The 19,378-nt window shown below is 47.4% G+C and overlaps 1 protein-coding gene across 5 annotated transcripts in view; it reads left to right on the top strand.

The window, feature by feature from the left end:
- Positions 1-19,378, top strand: part of TNC (tenascin C) — a 72,699-nt gene that overhangs the window by 29,647 nt on the left and 23,674 nt on the right. For 2 of the 5 annotated variants that reach the window (XM_053282603.1, XM_053282604.1), the window contains exons 9-12: positions 27-116; positions 1,108-1,371; positions 10,000-10,272; positions 11,986-12,258. In XM_053282603.1, coding sequence (XP_053138578.1) covers positions 27-116; positions 1,108-1,371; positions 10,000-10,272; positions 11,986-12,258 — 900 coding nt within the window. Of the gene's footprint in view, positions 1-26; positions 117-1,107; positions 1,372-9,999; positions 10,273-11,985; positions 12,259-15,403; positions 15,671-19,378 lie in introns of all 5 variants that reach the window. The other 3 variants (XM_053282606.1, XM_053282605.1, XM_053282607.1) reach the window with 2 other exon arrangements.

The raw sequence follows: 19,378 nt of genomic DNA, 5'->3' as shown, positions 1-19,378 counted from the left end.
ATAAATGCCATTTTGTTTTCATTTAGGACTGAGACCCGGCACAGAATATGGCATTGGCGTGACGGCCGTGAAGCAGGATAAAGAGAGCGCCCCCGCTACCATTAATGCTGGAACCGGTAGGACGTCTTAGATGGCTTATGCAAATTCATGGAGGGCAAGCCTATCAATGGCTATGAGTCATGGCTTTGCATGCAGAAGGTCCCAGCTCAATCCCTGGCAGCATCTCCAGGTAGGGCTGGGGAAGATCCTCGCCCCCTGAAACCCTGGAGAGCTGCTGCCAGTCAGGGTAGATAGTCCTGGGTTAGGGGTGTGCGAACAGGTTCAGAATCAAACCAGTTCGACTTCGAGCCAGTTCGGTTCGACAGTTCAGGGTCAAGCCGATCCACCCCCCAGTTCGGCTCGACCCTGGACTGAACCAACCCCGGCTCTTTGGGGTGTTCACTTTATTATTACTTTTTAGCCATTATTATTATTACTTTTTATTATTACTTTTTAGCCATTTTGGTCCATGAACCCCCCCCCCCGGACCAGACTGAACAGGGGTGCTGGACTGAACTGGCCCGGTCCAAGTCCGGTTCGGACTCGAACCAAACCAGGCCAGCTGGTTTGGTGCACATCCCTACTAGATGGACCAAGGGTCTGACTCAGCAGATGGCAGCTTCCTGTGTCCGTGTACGAGTCCCCAGAGCAGATAGATAACTCGTGCCATTCCGAAGTGCACAGAATGGCTTTTTCTGTATGTCAGCATCTTTCTGCTTGGCCTTTTGCCCCTGCTGGAATGGAAAGGGGAGCGTGGAGGGTGTGGGTAGGTAGAACATGCGTTTCTGGCAGTTTTCCTTCCCACGAAGCCCAGCTGTGAAGATGTGGTTGGCTGAAGCTCAAAGGCTCCTTTTTTCATTGGTTTAACTGGTGGCCAACTGGTGGTTGTCAGTGGGCCACAGCTGAACCGCAGGTCTCCAGCTGCCTGCCCCCATCTCTTACATCAAGGAACCCATTCCAAGTGACACATTTTAAATGGGAACCCAAGGGGTGTCAAATGGGAGGATTCTTCTTGGAGAGAGAGTATCATTTGACAGTTGGGGAACTAAGTTTTCTTTTTCAACACAGAAATGGATAGCCCCAAGGACCTGAGGGTCAGTGACCCTACTGAGACCACTCTCACCTTGCATTGGAAGAGGCCCTGGGCCAAATTCGATCGTTATCGCCTGTCTTACGTGACCCCATTGGGGAAGAAGAATGAAATAGAGATTCCTGCAGATAGCACGTCTCATATCATACGAGCCCTGGATGCTGGAGTAGAGTATACCATCAGCCTCGTGGCAGAGAAAGGCAGACACAAAAGCAAGCCCTCAACAGTGACCGGTTCAACGGGTATGTGAAACTCTTTGGTTTGAACCATGATCCATTGGTCCCCAAACTAAGTCCCATGGTTTGAACCATGGTCCGCTGGTCCCCAAACTAAGTCCCATGGCTTGAACCATGGTCCGCTGGTCCCCAAACCATGTCCCATGGTTTGAACCATGGTCCGCTGGTCCCCAAACCATGCCCCATGGTTTGCTCCATGATCTATTGGTTTGTAGCCAGCTTCATTTTAATTCCTCTGGAGTTCCCAGGAGATTTTCTACACTGACCTTTGTCGTGCAAATGAGGGTCATGCTCAGAAGAGAGAGTGCTTCTGGGTAACGAAAGCCAGTTGAGAATGAAAAGCCTGCTGCGTATCTCCTCAAAGATGGTGCTTGGGGTTCCAAACGGAACATGGGCCAATGTGATGAATAAGCCACAGGCTAACAGGTTGCCCGTATATAGGCGAAGTGGCCACAAGCTGTCTGAATAGCTGGTGGACCATGCACAATAAGATGCCAGACTTCCATTGTGAATTTATGTATTTGCTAGATTTACTAAGGATTCATGAGCATCCCTCTACATTTGGGTGTATTTTGCCCCCACCCATAAACAACTGCCCAAATCCACTGCCTCGCCATTTTGCATCTGCTAATGGGTGGTGAAACAAAGAGAGCCATTTGGGCTCAGTTGTAATTAGGATAATTGGCGGAGAAAAATCAAAGTAGCCAATACTTCCCATTGGCGGGTGAATTTGCCTGAGAATCGCTTCCCAGCAACACTGAAATTTATTTCCACCTCATCATTAGTTTCGTCTTCCCCTCTAGCACCCAAGCAATCATAAGGACCGCATGGGGAGAAATATTCACGGTGCAGGCGTTCATGGTGAACTTTTGTGCTCTTCAGTCTGCATTACAGCCTCACTCCTTGCCTCCTAAGAGGATATTTTCAACTTGGGAGGAGAGTTGGTTTTGGCTAGTGAGTATGAATCGTTCCCTTTGCTAAGCAAGTCCTGCCCTGTTTTGCATTTGGATGGGTGACTGCAAGGGAGTGCTGTCTGCTGGAAGATTTTTCCTCTTAGGAGATGGGGCCAAGCAGAGCAACAGCCCCAGGTTCAAAGCCTGGCAGCATCTCCAATGAGAGGGGAGAGAGGTGACTAACAAGTAGGTTGTTAAACACAGGAAAGAGCTCCTCCTTAACTGGAACTGATGCTCCTGAGAATGCTCAAGAATGCTGTCTCCTGCAAGGGAGCATGGGAGCTGTAGTTCTCTCTGTCTCTGACTGGCATTTCAAAACAGACCGAATTAGAAGGACCTGAAATGTGAAGGGCCTTTTTCCAAATGTGGGAGCTTCTTGTTTTGAACTCCCTCTGCTTGCAAATTCAGCCCAATCCACTTCTGGATCTGCAGCCGAGCACATATCCAGCCTTCTTATCTCTATGCGGTGAACATTTTAGCTGCTCTTTTCCGGCCATCAAACTGCTGCTGTCGAAGGCATGGGAGCAGGCTTAGTGTTTGGTTTTCTGGACAGTTGGCCACCCTTAACTTCTACATCTCATCGGAAATTCACGACTGGGAAAATTCTCCTTGACAGAATGATCCGGACAGCCCTGTGGCTTACCATGTGCAGTTCCCTGCACACTGGTGCATAGGAACATAGGAAGCTGCCTTCTAATTGGCCCATCTAGTTCAGTATTGCCTACACTGACTGGCAGCGGCTCTCCAAGGTTCCAGGCAGGAGCCTCTCCCAGCCCTACCTGGAGATGCTGCCAGGGAGGGAACCGGGACCTTCTGCATGCAAAGCAGATGCTCTGCCTATGAGCTACGGCCCCATCCCCTTATTATCACTTCATAAATGGTCTTCTGTCTTTGCATGAGGAAGCATTAACAGCATAGTGCAGTCATTAACTGCTGGTTTGTTGGTGGATAAAAACCATCCCATGAAGAACCTCACGGTTTACTGATGGTTACAGCTAGCCAAGGCAGTGTGTTGGGGGAATGCAATCTTAAAAAATCTGCTTTCCCGCCCCAGTACCTCCAGCTCTGGTGGCCCATGAAGAGTAACAAAATCAAAGGTCCCTTATGCACACATTTACAAGTCTTATATTAATATGCAGCTTAGTGTCAGGATGTTGCAGCCACACACCCCCGATTCCTTTTATGTTTTATATTCTGGCAATGAAAGATGGGGTGCTTTGATGGGTGGGGTTGATGGGTGCCAGATGGAGTTTTGCAGCCCTCTCGTGGCATCTGTTTCCTGAAACCCACAGCAGACAGAGACAGATTTCCCCCAATTAGCACGTGCCGTGCAACCTCCCTACGACCGGGCATGGAGAAACCCCAAGGAGGGCAAGGAGAGGTTCTAGATATCACAAGCCACTATGTGTGAGGTTCTATCTATCTATCTATCTATCTATCTATCTATCTATCTATCTATCTATCTGTCTATCTGTCTATCTATCTATCTATCTATCTATCTAAATTTTCTTATATACTGCCTCCTCCAAAGACTAGGCTGTGAACAACAATAGTGCCAATAACAATTAATTTAAAATGATTATTATGAGGATGGTTATTATTATTAAAGGGCAGACTTGGGTGCATCTGCAAGGACCATAAATCGGGCAGGGGGTGGGGGAGAGAACATAGGAACTATTACAACCACCCCAAAATGATGTGGAAGTCTGGCATGGAGAGTGCATATAACTTTCACCTGGTATTGTAGAAAACCCATCTGAGAAAATCCTCCCACTTTTCAGCTTGGGAGAAGCCCTGAAATGCCCTTTGAATTCCCAGCCTCCCCTCTGTGAAGAATGCCCCAGTTCTCCTAGAATAACACATCAAGGATGCTGAACAAAATCCACCTGAAACAACCCTACCTGGTGGGTTTCAGAAACTAAACATTGATGGCACCAGAGCCCCCAACTGCCCAAGATTTTCCTTTCTGTCATGGTGTCCATTTCTCAGTGTCTGATGGCTCAGGGTTGTTGTTGATATTTAAGGACTGTTTGGTCAACACAGAAGACCTTGCATTGCAAAAATGTCTGGTTAAGCATTCCAGCTATCCCTGTTTTGACCAAGCTGTTCTTGTCCCAAAATGTAAACATCAAGGCCGTTCAACCGAGGGCCCAGAAGTAATGGATGTAACTCACAGAGCTGACCTGTCCCCATCTTCCTGATTGCCTCCAGCTTGGGTGAGAACCTTCCAACTTGAGCCAAATCGTACAAGATGTGTCAGCTCACCCTCTCTGACCTTGAGGGACATCAACATCCATGCCCTGAGCTCCAGGCAGCGAAGAGACCATGAGTCACTCAGATTGGGTCATCTGAACTGCCTTCTTGGATTCATAAGAGACATTCCCTAAAAGAGCCCCCGCGGTGGAGAAGGAGGCTCATTGGATGCGGCCCTCCCAAGAAAAACATGCTTCTCTCTTGGAAAAATTAAGCCGCTTCCATGAGCAGTTTAGATTTTGTGGCCCGGATCCAGAGAAGATCCATTCAGCTTAAGTCCTATTTAAATTAATGGTCATGAAGAACTTGTCTCAGATGGGGCTTAAAAGATGGTGAACTTCCCCTGGATTAGGGTCCAAGAGAGTATCATTCCATTTGAGACAGTGAAAACTTTGAATCATGGTTCCCCGTACTAGAGTGACATTCATGACATCTCCATTTAAAATTTGAGAAAAGGACCGATAACAGGAAGCAGATTCAGGCTAGACCTTAGAAGCCATTTCCTAACTGTCAGAGCTGTTAGACAGTGGAACAGCTTGCCTCATGCAGCAATGGCCTCTTCTTTCCAGGAGGTTTCCAAACAGAGGCAGGATGGACATCTGCCCCATAGAAGCCAAACACCACCACCACACTGAGTGTCTTTGAAGAGGGTCTGTCTCTACCTCTTTAGGAAATGTATGTGATGATATAGGAACAGAAACCAATTTCACCCACAGCTGCCAGGAAAATATAACTTCCTGGCACGATTCCCCTCCAGAGTTTAAAAAAAAAATCACCAGCAGTGAGGCATAGCGGTGGAAATCCCTACAATATCCGAGGCCTCTCATATCAACAATATGCACCCTATATAGAGACAGCAAAGCTTGGGGTTTTACCTCAACTAGGAGGCAATAAATAGAGGAATTTCTCTTTGGGAAGGAATGTTTATAGCGGCGCCTCTGATGTTCATCCAAGAAGCTTTTAGCTCTAGCCTGTATATGTTCTTTATTAATCCACCAACCATGTCTGGCTACTGTCTCTCTACCTAGGCCTCTGTGTTTCTCGTATTTATTACATTCCGGTCCGGCTGAGCCTTTAGAAAACTCAGAGTAACTTATATGTGCTTATCAGTCCACTCCAGGCTGGAATGAAATCCACATCCCCTGTGCTTCACAAATATCACGACAACAAACCATGCTTTGGGTTGTGATGGACCATCTCCCTCCCAACCCCACAACTTGTCAATTGAGGAAATGCGGTGGTTTATTTCTGAGCCAATCCAAGTCTGTCTATCTATCTATCTATCTATCTATCTATCTATCTATCTATCTATCTATCTATCTATTAAAATTTTCTTATACACCGCCTCCTCCGAAGACTAGGCAGTAGACAACAACAATACCAATAACAATTAAATAATAATAGTAATAATAAATTAAAGGGCGAACAACTGGCGGAACAGGTAGGTATTAAGAAGGGCCTTAAAAGCTAGGGAGGAGACTGAATGAATCTGGGGTGGGGGGAGAATGTTCCAAAGAAGAGGGGCAATTATCATAAGAACAGCCCTAGTTGATCAGGCCCAAGGCCTATCGAGTCCAGCACCCTGTTTCCCTCAGTAGCCCACACCAGATCCCTCTGAAAAGTTCCAAGAAAGACATGAAGGCATGCCTTCTCTCCTGCTGTTGCTGCCTGGCAGCTGGTATCCAGAGGTATCCTGCCTCTGAGTCTGAGCGCAGCCTGTAGCCATCAGGACTAGTAGCCACTGATGGACCCCTTTCTGTTTCACCCCACTTAGCAGGCTGGGGTGATGGGAAAGGCGGCAAAATAGGAAAGGGAATGGAGGAAGGTCCCATCTGTACAAACTTAGATTCAGATTCCTTTATTACGGCCGTCAACCAGCTAAATAATCATTATACACACTCCCATCACACAACTGGACCCACGTTTCCAGCACTGTCCCGCTTTTGGGGCATGGGCAATGGCCCAGTCTCTGGAAAAACTGGTCCTCCGGAAGGGGTTTGCCCACAAACCCAGCCCCTGATGGCAAATGGTGTTTTATTCGCCTTATCCCGGTATCCCATTGATGCCTGCTGATGATGAAACTGCATGCTTATGAGCTTGAATGCATGTCACTCTACACAGAGGATGTTTGGATGGCTCAGAGATTAGCCAAGGGCCTGACCAAGCATCGGCATTCGGCATCAGGCACGGCGTGTGCGAGATGCCACCATTGCGTGTGCCATCTCTTGCCATGATGTCGACATGATTAGAAGTCATGCAAATTTGTGAGCTTGAATGCAAGCCACTCCACAAGGAGGATGTTTAAAGCACAAAGAGGGCGTTTAAAGGATGTTTAAAGCAGTTAAGGCAAGTGTGGCGTTGGGCTGCTTCTCTCCTGTGAATTTTGCATGGACGATCGTTTCATTGAAGCAGAAAGGAGCGTATTCCCATGACGCTTCCTTTCATGTGGCTTGCCACCTTGGCCATTATGACTCGTTTAAAAGTTCTCCACGGAGAACCTGAGCATGGAACTTGGGGGGCCGAAGTTACCCCAAACCATCTTTCCCTTCATAATTCTTTGATGAAAGATCATCAGTGAGGAGTAAGTGGTCATATCAGGGAAACCTCCCCATCATTTTTGACCTTTTGTGTCTGCTTCCTTCATGTAGCATGTTCTTAAGTTCCCTTCAACCTGAGTTTTAGGCTGTTCCTAGGCTTTGCATGAGAGATGACCCATCTCAGATGACTTTTCAGAGTCATGATGCATACGTGTTCGAGAAACCATTGCATCAGAGCTCACTTTGCTAGTGTGCATGCAGAGACGATGTGACTGCTATTTACGAAAGGCATGAAAATAGCAGGTATCTTACCATCGGCCATTCGTAGCATCTGCATGAAATCTGTGGAGACAGAATGCATGTAAGGTTGTCCAGAAGTAGAGTTGGCACTGAAAAGAAACTGAAGTCCAAAATACATCTTCCCAAGGAGCAACATCCGAGAATGTGCAAGGGAAGCCAGAGAGGGTGTGTGTGTGTGTGTGTGTGTGTGTGTGTGTGTGTGTGTGTGTGAGAGAGAGAGAGAGAGAGAGAGAGAGAGAGAGAGAGAGAGAGAGAGAGAGAGAGAGAGAGAGAGAGAGAGAGATCCACATCCAGATATCCACATCCATACCTGGAAGGAGGGACATCTTCAGGTCGTAGGGGAGTGCAGGTAGAGTTCCTTTATTCCACCGATCAGCCCAGTATATGAGAAACCAACTATAAGTTTATAAGACAATTTAAAAAGCCCTGCTGGATCAGGCCCAAGGCCCATCTAGTCCAGCATCCTGTTTCCCACAGTGGCCCACCAGGTGCCTCTGGGAAGCCCACAGGCAAGAGATGAAGGCATGCCCTCTCTCCTGCTGTTGCTCCCCTACAACTGGTATTGAGAGGCATCTCGCCTCTGAGGCTGGAGGTGGCCTATAGCCACCAGCCTAGTAGCCATTGATAGACCTATCCTCCATGAATTTGTCTAAGCCCCTTTTAAAGCCATCCAGCTGGTGGCCATCACCACATTCAGTTGCAGAGAATTCCATAGGTTAATATCAGGTGGTACAGCCTTACCACTTCAGAGTTGCCATGGGACACTGCAGGTTTAAATATCCCCTCCCAGGTACAAAACATCCTGCAAGTAGAAAAGTATCATGTCAAGGATAATCCTTCTATGGTTCTAATATTCTGTGGACAGAGTTTGCATTGCATTGGAGGACTCAACCATGCCATCCTCCATGCACAGTCTAAAGTGGTACAATCTCAAGAAGGCTATACCACGTGCAATTCCTGATTCCAACAACCACATTGTTCGTTGTTCCCCCCTGGAATTAAGGGTGACTTTGTTGGTTGCTTCCTGAGAATAGTTTAGGTAGTTCTCAACCAATTCTGCACAGAGATAGCTTCTCCATGCATTTCTTTGATAGACATCTTCCGGGCTAGTCTGACATTATGCTGTACATGTGTACAGATTTACACTCGTACATGTCTTTGTGGGAATGACTGTACCTGCATTCATTTCAAAAGGGAATCTGAGCCCAAGCCACTCAAATGCCTAGTACTGGTAGGAAGTATACTGCTGTACCTGCGTTCAGCATAATGTGTGAATAACTATATCTGTGGGCATTTGCTGTACCAATGCTGAACATAATATCTGAACAGGGCTTGTTAGTACCATGAAAACCAGTGTGGGGTACCCAAAGACCATGCTGATCAAAGGATAAATCTTCATATGTTCAGACGCACCCTTTCCTCTGCAAATTCACTCCCAGCACTTTTTAAATGCTCACACAACTAGGAATTTGGTGTTTGAGAAACATCTAATTCCATCCTGAGCAAACCTGTTTCATTTCCATGTGTCCTGCCCTGTCCCTTTAGTTAGCTCCTTTCCCTGACTTTGGGGAACCACTGTGATCGGAGATTGTGAGTTCTCCTCCAAGAAACCCCCTGTCAAGGAGATGGTTTTCACTTCAAAGGTTCACCCTTCCAGGGCGTTTTTCACACAGCAGACTTTACTACAAGTTTACTGCAAGGCTTTACTGTGAATTCAAAATTGCCCCCCCCAAAAAAAAAACCTGATACAAAAAGTGGATTTTTTGAACCCTGGATATAAATTGGGCTGCACTCTAATGTCCAATGAAAAAACGTGAATCTTGTTAAATGCTCCCCAAGAGCTCCGGCCGATATGTGGCTGCACACCCTCCATTCCAGAGGAGATACGAGCAAAAGGCCCTGTGTGAAAAACACCCAGGTATTTGCACTTTGAACTTGGCTCATTGCTGCACTGCTATAATAGCTGGCGCGGTGGGGAAATGACTTGACTCGCACGCCAGAGGTTGCCAGTTCAAATCCCCGCTGGTTGGTTTCCCGGACTACGAGAAATACCTATATTGGGCAGCACCAGCGATATAGGAAAGTGCTGAAAGGCATCATCTCATAATGCGCAGGAGGAGGCAATGGTCAACCCTCCTGTATTCTACCAAAGACAACCACAGGGCTCTGTGGGCGCCAGGAGTCGACACCGACTCGACAGCACAACTTTACCTTTATAATAGCTTTGGAAGAGCAAATATTGAATTGTTAAGGGTCCCCATCAAGCAGCTGTAAAAATCTAACCCATGAAGCACAACTAATGCTAGTAGAACCATGTTGGTGGGAATTTGTCTCCCGGGTAGGTTCTTAGGTCCGGCAGTGAAATAATCTGGTTAGGGTTGGCATGGCTGTCGTCGACGGCCTTGGCTGTGTGGCTTAGTTCTCCTTTGGTAATCGAATCACCGGGTTCCACCAGGGTGCGTGCAAGTGGAAGAGAGAGGTGCTCATAAACACCAGTCGCAAGGGGGACGCCTGAGCATGAAAGCCCAAAGCCTCCTGGCTTACTTTGGTGTGTGGCCTGATTAACGGATTGGCTCTCTGTCCTTATCCAGAGGAGGAACCTGAGCTGGGGAATTTGTCAGTGTCAGACGTTCACTGGGATGGATTCCAGCTCACCTGGTCGGCCGCGGACGGGGCCTATGAGAACTTTGTCGTGCAGGTGCGGGAGCCGAATAATCCAGCAGATGCGAGGAATCTCACCGTTCCAGGCAGCTTGCGATTGGTGGATCTCACTGGCCTCCAGCCAAGCACATTTTATATTATCACCCTCTTTGGGGTAACTCAGGGCTTCAAGACAAAACCCCTCTCTGTTGAATCCACCACAGGTACCTTTCCGCGCTTATTTGCCCAGTTCAGGCCTTTCCTTGCCTGCTTCTTTCCTTCCTTTACAGAAAAAGAGAAAGCGCTCCACCTCAGACCTGCTCCATCTTTTCCCCTAGTGGTCAGCAAATTTCGTATGGCTCGAATATTTCATCTCACAGTCACCCCTCTTAAACCTTGGAGCAGGTTTCAGAAGAGGTCCTCTCAGAGCCACAAATCTCCATGTTATTTGCTTCTCTGCTTCCCCCCCCCTTTGAAACAAGGGGGATCAAGGCTAGACAGTTGGGAACTTATTTTTCTGATTCGAAGTACATTCTTGGCCTTGCATAGTTTGTAACATGAGAGAGACTGAGGCTTGCTTCTGACTGGAAGCAGTATCTGAGAGCTCTAATTCTAAGTCAACCAGGGTTAGCTGAGTTGGGTCAAAGGTACTCTGCATATGCTCAGAGGTAATCTCTTTTCCCCACTCTGTGTGATCGAGAGCTGGGTTCTGGCACTGAAAGCAGATTTTAAGACTAAGTCTCAAGGAGCTTCAGTCCACATTCCGTCCCAATTTTGGAGTCTTTAAATGCCCCATTCTTTGCTTTTTGTTATGACATCTGACTATTTTGGGTTTCCTCCCGCTCCCTGTGTTGTTCATTTTGAAACATTCCTGCTGAATCTATAATGCATGGCAAGTCCTATCTTGTAGATAGAGCATCATGCCAACTGCAAAGTATGCATATGGAAATTTAAACACTGCCTTGCACGTCAGCGGGCTGATTCCCCTGGAAAGTTTGTGATAGCCTGGTGTTTTCCATTCCCATCGAAGGAGCTTACATGAGATGTCATTTCCCCTTGGATAAAACAAAAGTCTCCTCTCTGACAGGACCGGCAAAACCGCTGCTTTGCAACAAATCTCTGCTTTTGCATGTTATATGTTCAACTTGTGATGGCAAACTCCACTCCAGCTGGGATGACCATCCAATTGGAATCTCCCTCCCTCTTTCTCCCTCCATCTCCCCAAATCTATTCTATCTGCAAGCACAATCCTGATCATCTGGGTATGCAATAGAATGAGATGGTAGAGCCCTGAACTGACTGAGAGGGCTGTACCGCTTCAGTAGGAAGTTGGAGGTCACATTTTTGAACGTTACTCTACATGAAGGTTACTACAATGAGACCAGGATGGCCATTGGATTTTTGGCACCCTCAGCAAGGCTTTAACTGGCTGCTTATTTGGTGAAATGGGAGAGTGTTTGGGACAGGAGAGAGGGCAGAGGTTGGCTTTGCTCACTCGCTCTCCCCTCCCGCCCCCGCCCCTGCCCCTGACTTTCTCTCCAGGGAGGAGAATAAATGGACACTCCCAGCAGCAAACCAGACATGTCTGTGATGGCTTGGAGAGGGAGGGAGCAGCATGTGGCGCCCCCTAAGAACTGGTGCCCGAGGCAACTGCTGAGCCTGCTTAGTGGACAGACCAGCCCGGGATTGGGAGCAAGCTAGGTTTGAACCATTGTACCTGGGTTACTGGGGTTTCCCTGCAAGATCTTTGCTTTTGGCTTTCGTGCATGGCAGCTACGGATAGCATATTTCCCTGCCACACAGCTGCTCTCTGTGGTATTTCTGCCTTTCCCCACTTTGCTTCCGCGCCCGGCCTCTTTGCTCAGCAAACCGACGGCAAACAGAAGCTCCGCCATCTGAATATTCACTAAAAACGACCTGTTGTTTCCCCTCTTCAGCAGCGAAGCCCAAAGTCGGCGATCTAACCGTTTCCGGCATTACCCCCGAAAGCTTCAACCTTTCCTGGACGACCACAGACGGGGCCTTCGAGAGGTTTACCATTGAAATTGTTGATTCTAACAGGTTGCTGGAACCCAAGGCGTACAACGTCTCAGGCCATTTAAGGACGGCTCATATCTCAGGGCTGTCTCCCCAAACTGATTTCATTATCTACCTCTACGGAGTCACCCGTGGTTTCCGTACGCAGGCGTTGAGCGCTGCAGCGACTACAGGTATACAACCCTACCGTGTACACTAACACATTGGTTGTTTGTTTTTCCCCCTTTTCAGGACTTTTCCTAGCCTCCTTTTCTACTCTCATGCTCTTCCTTGCCTTGTGATGAACAGCAGCAGATAGCTACTCTAGAGGTGTACCACTGCACTGCTGAAAATGGGAATAGACAAATGTTTATGACTGCATTGGAATATTCTTCTTCCCTTAGCCAGGTGGGCACGGGAGTTGTGTCTAAGGCCCAGGTTTCTGTTGGGTTGCACCACTTCAGCAGCCTGCAGCGGATGACCCACATAATTTGCTCTATTTATTTATTTAAACTATGCACATACTCCTTTTCAATTTACGATTAGGACAGTGATTTGCGAGATTTGATGCTGAAAGCAAAACCAAAAATCAGCTACCAAAGGCAGAATAGAAAAGTGGAGTTTCTACCTGCCTTTGGAAAGAAAGTAAAGATGGAGCCATCTGAACTTCCCTGGAAGGATATTCCAAAGTTCTGGGGCTGTGACAAATAAGGCCCTGCTTCTTTTGAAGGCTAATTCAGCCTCTAACTAAGATGAAATCTTTAGCAGGACCAGGTTATAGATCTCAGTAAGCGGGGGCAGTTGACCCAGGTGGAGGGACTTAGCAAAGTGGGCCCTGGGACAAAAAGTCAATCTGGGTCCCTGCCCACCCCCCACCCCCAATCTTTTTTAGAGAGGGATGAGGGGGGAATCAAAGAACACGTTTGTATTCTGCTTGTTCAGTTGCAGTGATGCCCCTGTCCAGGTTTTCCCTGAGATAATAGAATGCAGAGGGAGCTCCACCCCTCCTGAGGGACCAAATGCATCCTTACTTTCACCAGTTATGGACATTTTGTCACTGCCTTACTGGGCATCACCTGTATCATGAATAAAATGTAGCTATTTCCTTATGTGTTCCATATCTGGTGCTTCAAGGCATCACGGAGGACTGGAACAGGCTTGCCCAGTTCTCTTCCACCACTTGTAACCTCTTCTCTGTGGTCATAGCAAAATGCATTCGGGGAAAGTGTCTGGGAATTATTGTGCGATTTATTTATTTTAATATTCGTGTGGTCTAAAAGATTCTATAAGCTAACAATGTTTCTGTTTAAAAATCCATACTACCAAAAGTAAATAAGCTAAAGTAGAGATTTGAAGACCGGTGGGTGGGTGGGATGGGGGTGGGATGAATTTTTCCGGGGACGGGGGGAAATGTTTTGTCTTTTAAAAGCTTTTTTATGGGTTTTTCCCAGGCCTTCACATCTCTAAGCCAAACCAAAATCACACACACACACAGACACACACACAACACACATCAGAGCAAAACAGGAAAGTATTCACTGATTAGATTCAGGATGAGAAAAAAATGGGGGGCCACAAGAAAATGGCAAACTCTGGGCAGGCGGGGGGAGCACCTTTGCTCGGTGTCTGGAGATCAGCAGGGCTGGGGAGCGAAACTCTCCCAGGAGGGAGTTCCCTACCTTCGGTGCCACCAGCACCAAGCCCCTGTCCTGGGTTGCCTCCCATTGTAACCCTGGCCGCAAAGAGCCTCGGAACAAAGCCCCCAGGGGTGGTCTTAAAATAAAGGCAGCAAATGCCAATGTTACTTCCCCATTATTAAGGAAATCTAAGGAACTGAACCCTGACTGGTTCTTGTATATATACACATACAGTCATCTGTGCCACATTCTTTCTTTCTGTGTGTATATATAGAGATGTGTTCGGAGACATACATCTACAGTATGTGCATATATGTATGTGTCCTTGTTCCAGTTGATGTTTTTCTGAAACTTCTCTGCATCTGGTCTGCAGTATCAGCCATCCATCTCTTCTGCCTTTTCTTCTTCTTCTTGGCCATTCTCATCCTGAGGTCTAGCTCCTTCTCCGTTCGGGACACCCCAGGAAGTGGTTCTCGCATGCAACTTTGCTTGCCTCTGACAAGGGCCAAACATCTGTCCATAAGAACATCATCTCCTTGCCTTTTGATATGGTGGTGCCTTGGCCATGTGGGGAGAAGTTGCATGGATGGTTACCCTCAGCTTCATCGACTGGGGCCAAGAGCCTTCTCTGCATCTGTCATTACAGTAGCTGGCAAGGGAAACTCCACTCTGTCTCTGTCTCTCTCGAGGCTGAATCCGGAGGGCTCTCAATTCCACCTTTGCCCTTGATGTCTTGGTGGATGAGACTCTGGCCCACCTTCTGTGGGATACTGCCACGGAGGTCTCCAGGATTTTTAGATCCTGCTAAATCTTGCCTAGTGAGATGCTCTCAGCTTGCATTGCATGAAGCCTTTGAGAGCCAAAGGGCTGCACTTGATCTGAATGCAAAAGCATGCTTTGAAAATGTCAAAATGACACAGGGCAAGGGGCCGCATTTTCATCTTGCATGGACGTTCGGTGACACCCCTTCTGTCCCCTCTCTGCTATGAATTTGATCATCTTCAGAGGCTCTCGAGCTCTCCTTGGACTTGTTACATGAGCGTCCGGTGTCATAAAGCCATGGGAACGCTGCTGGCCAGTATCTGGCAGCATGCAGGCAGGTTCGGCATGGGTCCTTAATTGGGGTCACCTGGGGCTACTTCACACAGCCGCGCTTCCTGCATGGGTACAGCTTGGCCATGTAGAACAGCTGTCAGAGTTCAGCTGTTACAGAGGAGCTTTCTTTTAACATGAGAATGGGACCTCTGTCCAAAGGAAGCAAGGGCGCCCCCTCCAGGTGGCTGTGTGAAGTGGCCCGAGTTCAATTCAAGGCATCGATCAAGGGCAGCAGAGGGAAGGATGAGTGAAAATCACCCGTTCTATAAGCAAAACATTATTATGAGTTTTATCCCACGGGCATGGCCTTAATCAGTATGTGAACCCATGCATAGCACCCACATACTGCCAGAACACAGTGCATGGATTGCCAAAAAAACACTGTCGGTGTGGACTGCAGAGATTCCAAGGAGAACCAGTTCAGGACATGTCAGTTTCAATAACAGCCATTGCATGACGGGTTGTAACAGGCCAACAACTGGTCAACAAACACCCTGTATGGATTTCTTCCCTCCAGCCTCGTGTTTGAGACATACTCCGCCTTCTCTGCTGCACACCTCTTCACCAGTAATGCTTTTCTCTCTGCTTTTTGTCCTCTTCCCTTCAGGGGCTGGGCCACAGCTGGGCAGACTCACACTCACAAACGCTACCTACAACCTCTCCTGGACTGCGAGAGACGTGCCTTTCACAAAGCTGGCTGTCAATGTTAGAGATTCGTATCCAGCCCCTGAGCCTCAGAAGCTTGCAGTCTCAGGAGAGGCTCACGACACCCTCATCTCAGGCCTGGTAGACTATACTGATTATGACCTAAATGTTCAGGGCACAAACACTGGAGGGAGCCCCACTGAGACCCTCATCTCTTTGGTGATGACAGGTACCCACATCCAGATGTCATGGGGTTGTTTTTGTTTTTCTGTGGTGGATTCCCCCAGTTTGGAAGAGCTGATAGAGCTGATAGAGCCCACTTCCTCCATCTAATTGGCTCTCCACATCCACCAGAGGCTTTCTGAAGCATCTGCAGAAAAACTGGAGATGCTTCTGAACCTCTCCAAGCAGAGAGGCGCTTTTGGGTGTGCATAAAAGAGTGCCACACGCCGGAAGTGAGCTTATAAAACACCCGGATTCCATTGGGATCAAAACCTGAGCTAGAGATGCTTTTGAACTTCTCCAAGGATGTTAGGTGAGAAGAACGTTAGGCAAGCATAAAAGACCACCACCAGTTGGAAGTGAGCTATTAAATCACCCAAATTCAGTTTGACTCAAAACCTGAACTGGAGATGAATTCTGAGCTCTCCTCCCACCCAAATTCAGCTGAATCAAAACCTGAGCTGGGGATGAATTCTGAGCTTTCCTCTCTACATCTCCATGAGTCCTCGCCATCCCCCAAAACCCTTCTCACCATCTCCTTGCTCCTCATTCTCCAAAATACTCTCCCCTCCTCCTCCTCTCCTTTACTCACCTGTCAACTAGTGGTGATGGACCTATAGCAACTTGCTGGGTGCAGAACTCAAGCGGATCATGGGAGAGAACTCATGGGGATCACGTATCTCTTCTCCCTAATGTTCCTGCTCTCATCACAGCTTAACAGGTAAATAAAGAGAATGAGTGAGGAGAATGCTTGAGGAGTGATTTAGCAGAGGCTTCTTTGGAGGAACACCCAGGGCTGACAGGGATGAGAAAGAGAATTCTCTCTCTTTTTAGAAGAACTTGGGTCAATTTTGACCCACTTCGAGGCAAGCTTGGGAGATATCGCCCATCTCAGAGAACACACAGATGTGTTTCCCATCTAGAGTTCCCCATTGTGTTTTTCATCCCAGACTCCCAGATAACATCGGCACCTTTCAGCAATGGGCAATTTATAATTTACATACATTCTCATGCCGCTCACTCTCCCGCCTGTGAGAGATGGCAACCCCATGAATTTTGCAGGACCTGTGTGATCATGCTGAAGGCAGCCCACGCCAGAGGGGATTTATCTTAAGCAAGCTCCCGTGGAAATGCCTTCGTGGCCACTGCATTTCGTATGAGACATTCCTGGTGGGGTTTCCGAATGAATTCTGCTTCAACAAAATTTAGTCGGAAACATCGGCAAACAAAGCTAGCAGTGGTTTCTGGAATATCCTGGCAACCCAGACCTGTTTTTCTCAGAGTTCAGTGGAGCTTACTCCTGAGTAAATTGTGTATAGGATTGCAGCCTCAATTATAAACAAGCTCTGAATGCATCAGTTCCCTCCTAAGGGCTGCACAGCACATGTGCTGTAGTCAAAAGGCGCTGCATAAACAAACCTCCGATGTTTGTTTGCTTTGTTTAAAACATTTCATCCATGAAATTGAAGTTCAGGAATTTAAGAAGTGCAAAATTCCAAATAAAACCAAACTGAAAGACAAATAACAGGATCGAAAAACGGCACATGTCATGGAGCAGAAGAAATCCAGCTGTCCTGCATAACTATTTATTTTTTTTAATCGATTTAACGCATTGTGTGTGTGTTAAATTATAACGAGCAAATTATAACGTATAATTCAAACGAGCAAACGGCTGGAGCAAATTGAACTCGTTTTCGACCGATGTTTTAAGCAGTCCAAAGTAGGTGTTTGGAGAGGGCTTGCGGTGCTACCACAGAAAAGCCCCTGTCTAGTATAGGTTTTAAGATAAGCTCACTCCTCTCTGACTGTTACAGTGCATCTTGAGGCATATTTCTGCCACTCCTGTAGACTACATTGTCTATGATGCACTGCAATTGTAAGGGGCTGCTGGAAGCTGTATAAAATGATTCTTGTGCATCTTGCATTGCTGTTTATGCAGCTGTCGTAGACCGCATCACACAATGCAGTTGTGAGCAAAGTGAGACATTCGAAAATACCTTGAGCCAGGAAGATATAAAGTGATATACCTGTCTGTATGAATCAAAGGTGAACCAAAATGGGACCCCTTTTTCACAGCTCAATTCCCAAGTCAAGAAACTGCAGGGGGGTGAGCTACTATGGCAGTTTTCAGTGGTCAATTTTCGGGGATGGGGGTGACACTCCTGCTAGTGGTGTTGGGGGCCACCTTTAAAAAAAATTACCCAGAATGCCTCTGGACCTATGCTGTATCATAATATAGCGTTCTATTCTGGGATGGCAGCTGCCAACCAGAGATCGGTAAACTCCTCCCCTCAAATTGCCCCCACATCCAAAAAATACAAAAAGGCTAAGCTTCCTCTTTCACCCTCCCGGTCCCCCCAAATTTGAACCTGGCAGGTCAGCCGGCACATAGAGATGTATCAGTGCAGAATCTTATCTATGATTCTGAAAAGCTCTTGGGTGGCGCTAGTTAACACCACAGTGCCATAGCTGGGGTGGGTTTATCTGCAAACCTGTGATGGGCACCAAAAGTTGAGCAAACTGCCGAGCCTAACTTGGAGTCTCTCCTTCTATTTTTCGCACCTCTCGCAACTTTTAGAGGCGCTGCCCGCCCTGGAAAACCTCACTGTCTCAGACATTAATCCATATGGGTTCACAGTGTCCTGGACGGCATCTGAGAATGCCTTTGACAGCTTTCTAGTCATCGTGGTGGATTCTGGCAAACTGCTGGACCCCCAAGAGTTCCTTCTTCCAGGATCCCAGCACCAGCTGACTCTTAGAGGCCTCATTACCGGAATCGGCCATGAGGTTGTGCTTTACGGCTTTGCCCACGGCCGGCAAACACGACCCTTAAGCGTTGTTGCGCTAACAGGTACTTGGACTCAACCAGGGTAGCTTCTTCCTCCTGCTCTCTTCTCCTCTGGATGACCTTTCTTGCCATCCATCCATGTGCCAAACAACCATGGTTTCCCTCACCTAAACCATGGTTTCCCTCACCTCAACCATGGCTTCCCTACTGACGCATCCACTAACTGAATCCATCCTCTTCTGTTCTGGGTGTTTCTTTTCTGTCTCTCAGAGGACCAGAATGAGAGAAGCGGCAGAAAATCCTGTAGCTGGTTTATCCTGATGTCTTTGTCATCCCCTCCCAGGAGTGGGCTCCACAATGTCCTTTTTTGCATTAACTTTCACTCCTTTGTTATATTTTTACCTCCACTTTTACACTAGAGAGCAGCTTATTCTACTGTTCAATTTCTAGTATATCTCACTGGAACTGTAGTCCATAACTGTACCATTAGATGTCTGCTCATATTCAACGGTAGGGTTTTTCTGTTCTCTCTGTGTGCACGACTCCTGGTAATAATGCGCAAACCCTGCTGAGAAAGATGGAAGAACGTTGATGGTGCAGGGCATCCTAATAGTTTAAGGAAACCTTCCTGTCTAAATATTGATGGAGAATTAAGAACATAAGAACAGCCCCGCTGGATCAGGCCCAAGGCCCATCTAGTCCAGCCTCCTGTTCCACACAGTGGCCCACCAGTGAAACTATTTGCAATTATTAAGGTCCTTCTTTCCACCTGTAGAAATATAAGAAACTCCATCTAGTCTTGTGATTAGTCTATCCAACAGCAGCCAGACAGATTGCCCTGGGCACCTCCTTAGCTGGATAGGAGGAGGAGAGGAACGTACGAACAGAGGAAGCTGCCTTACATTGAGTCAGACCATTGGTCTATTT

The sequence above is a fragment of the Hemicordylus capensis genome, chromosome 17, assembly GCF_027244095.1.
Source record: "Hemicordylus capensis ecotype Gifberg chromosome 17, rHemCap1.1.pri, whole genome shotgun sequence".
Lineage (NCBI taxonomy): Eukaryota > Metazoa > Chordata > Lepidosauria > Squamata > Cordylidae > Hemicordylus > Hemicordylus capensis.
Note: the sequence above shows the minus strand (reverse complement) of the source record. Positions and strands in the feature narration are given on the sequence as shown.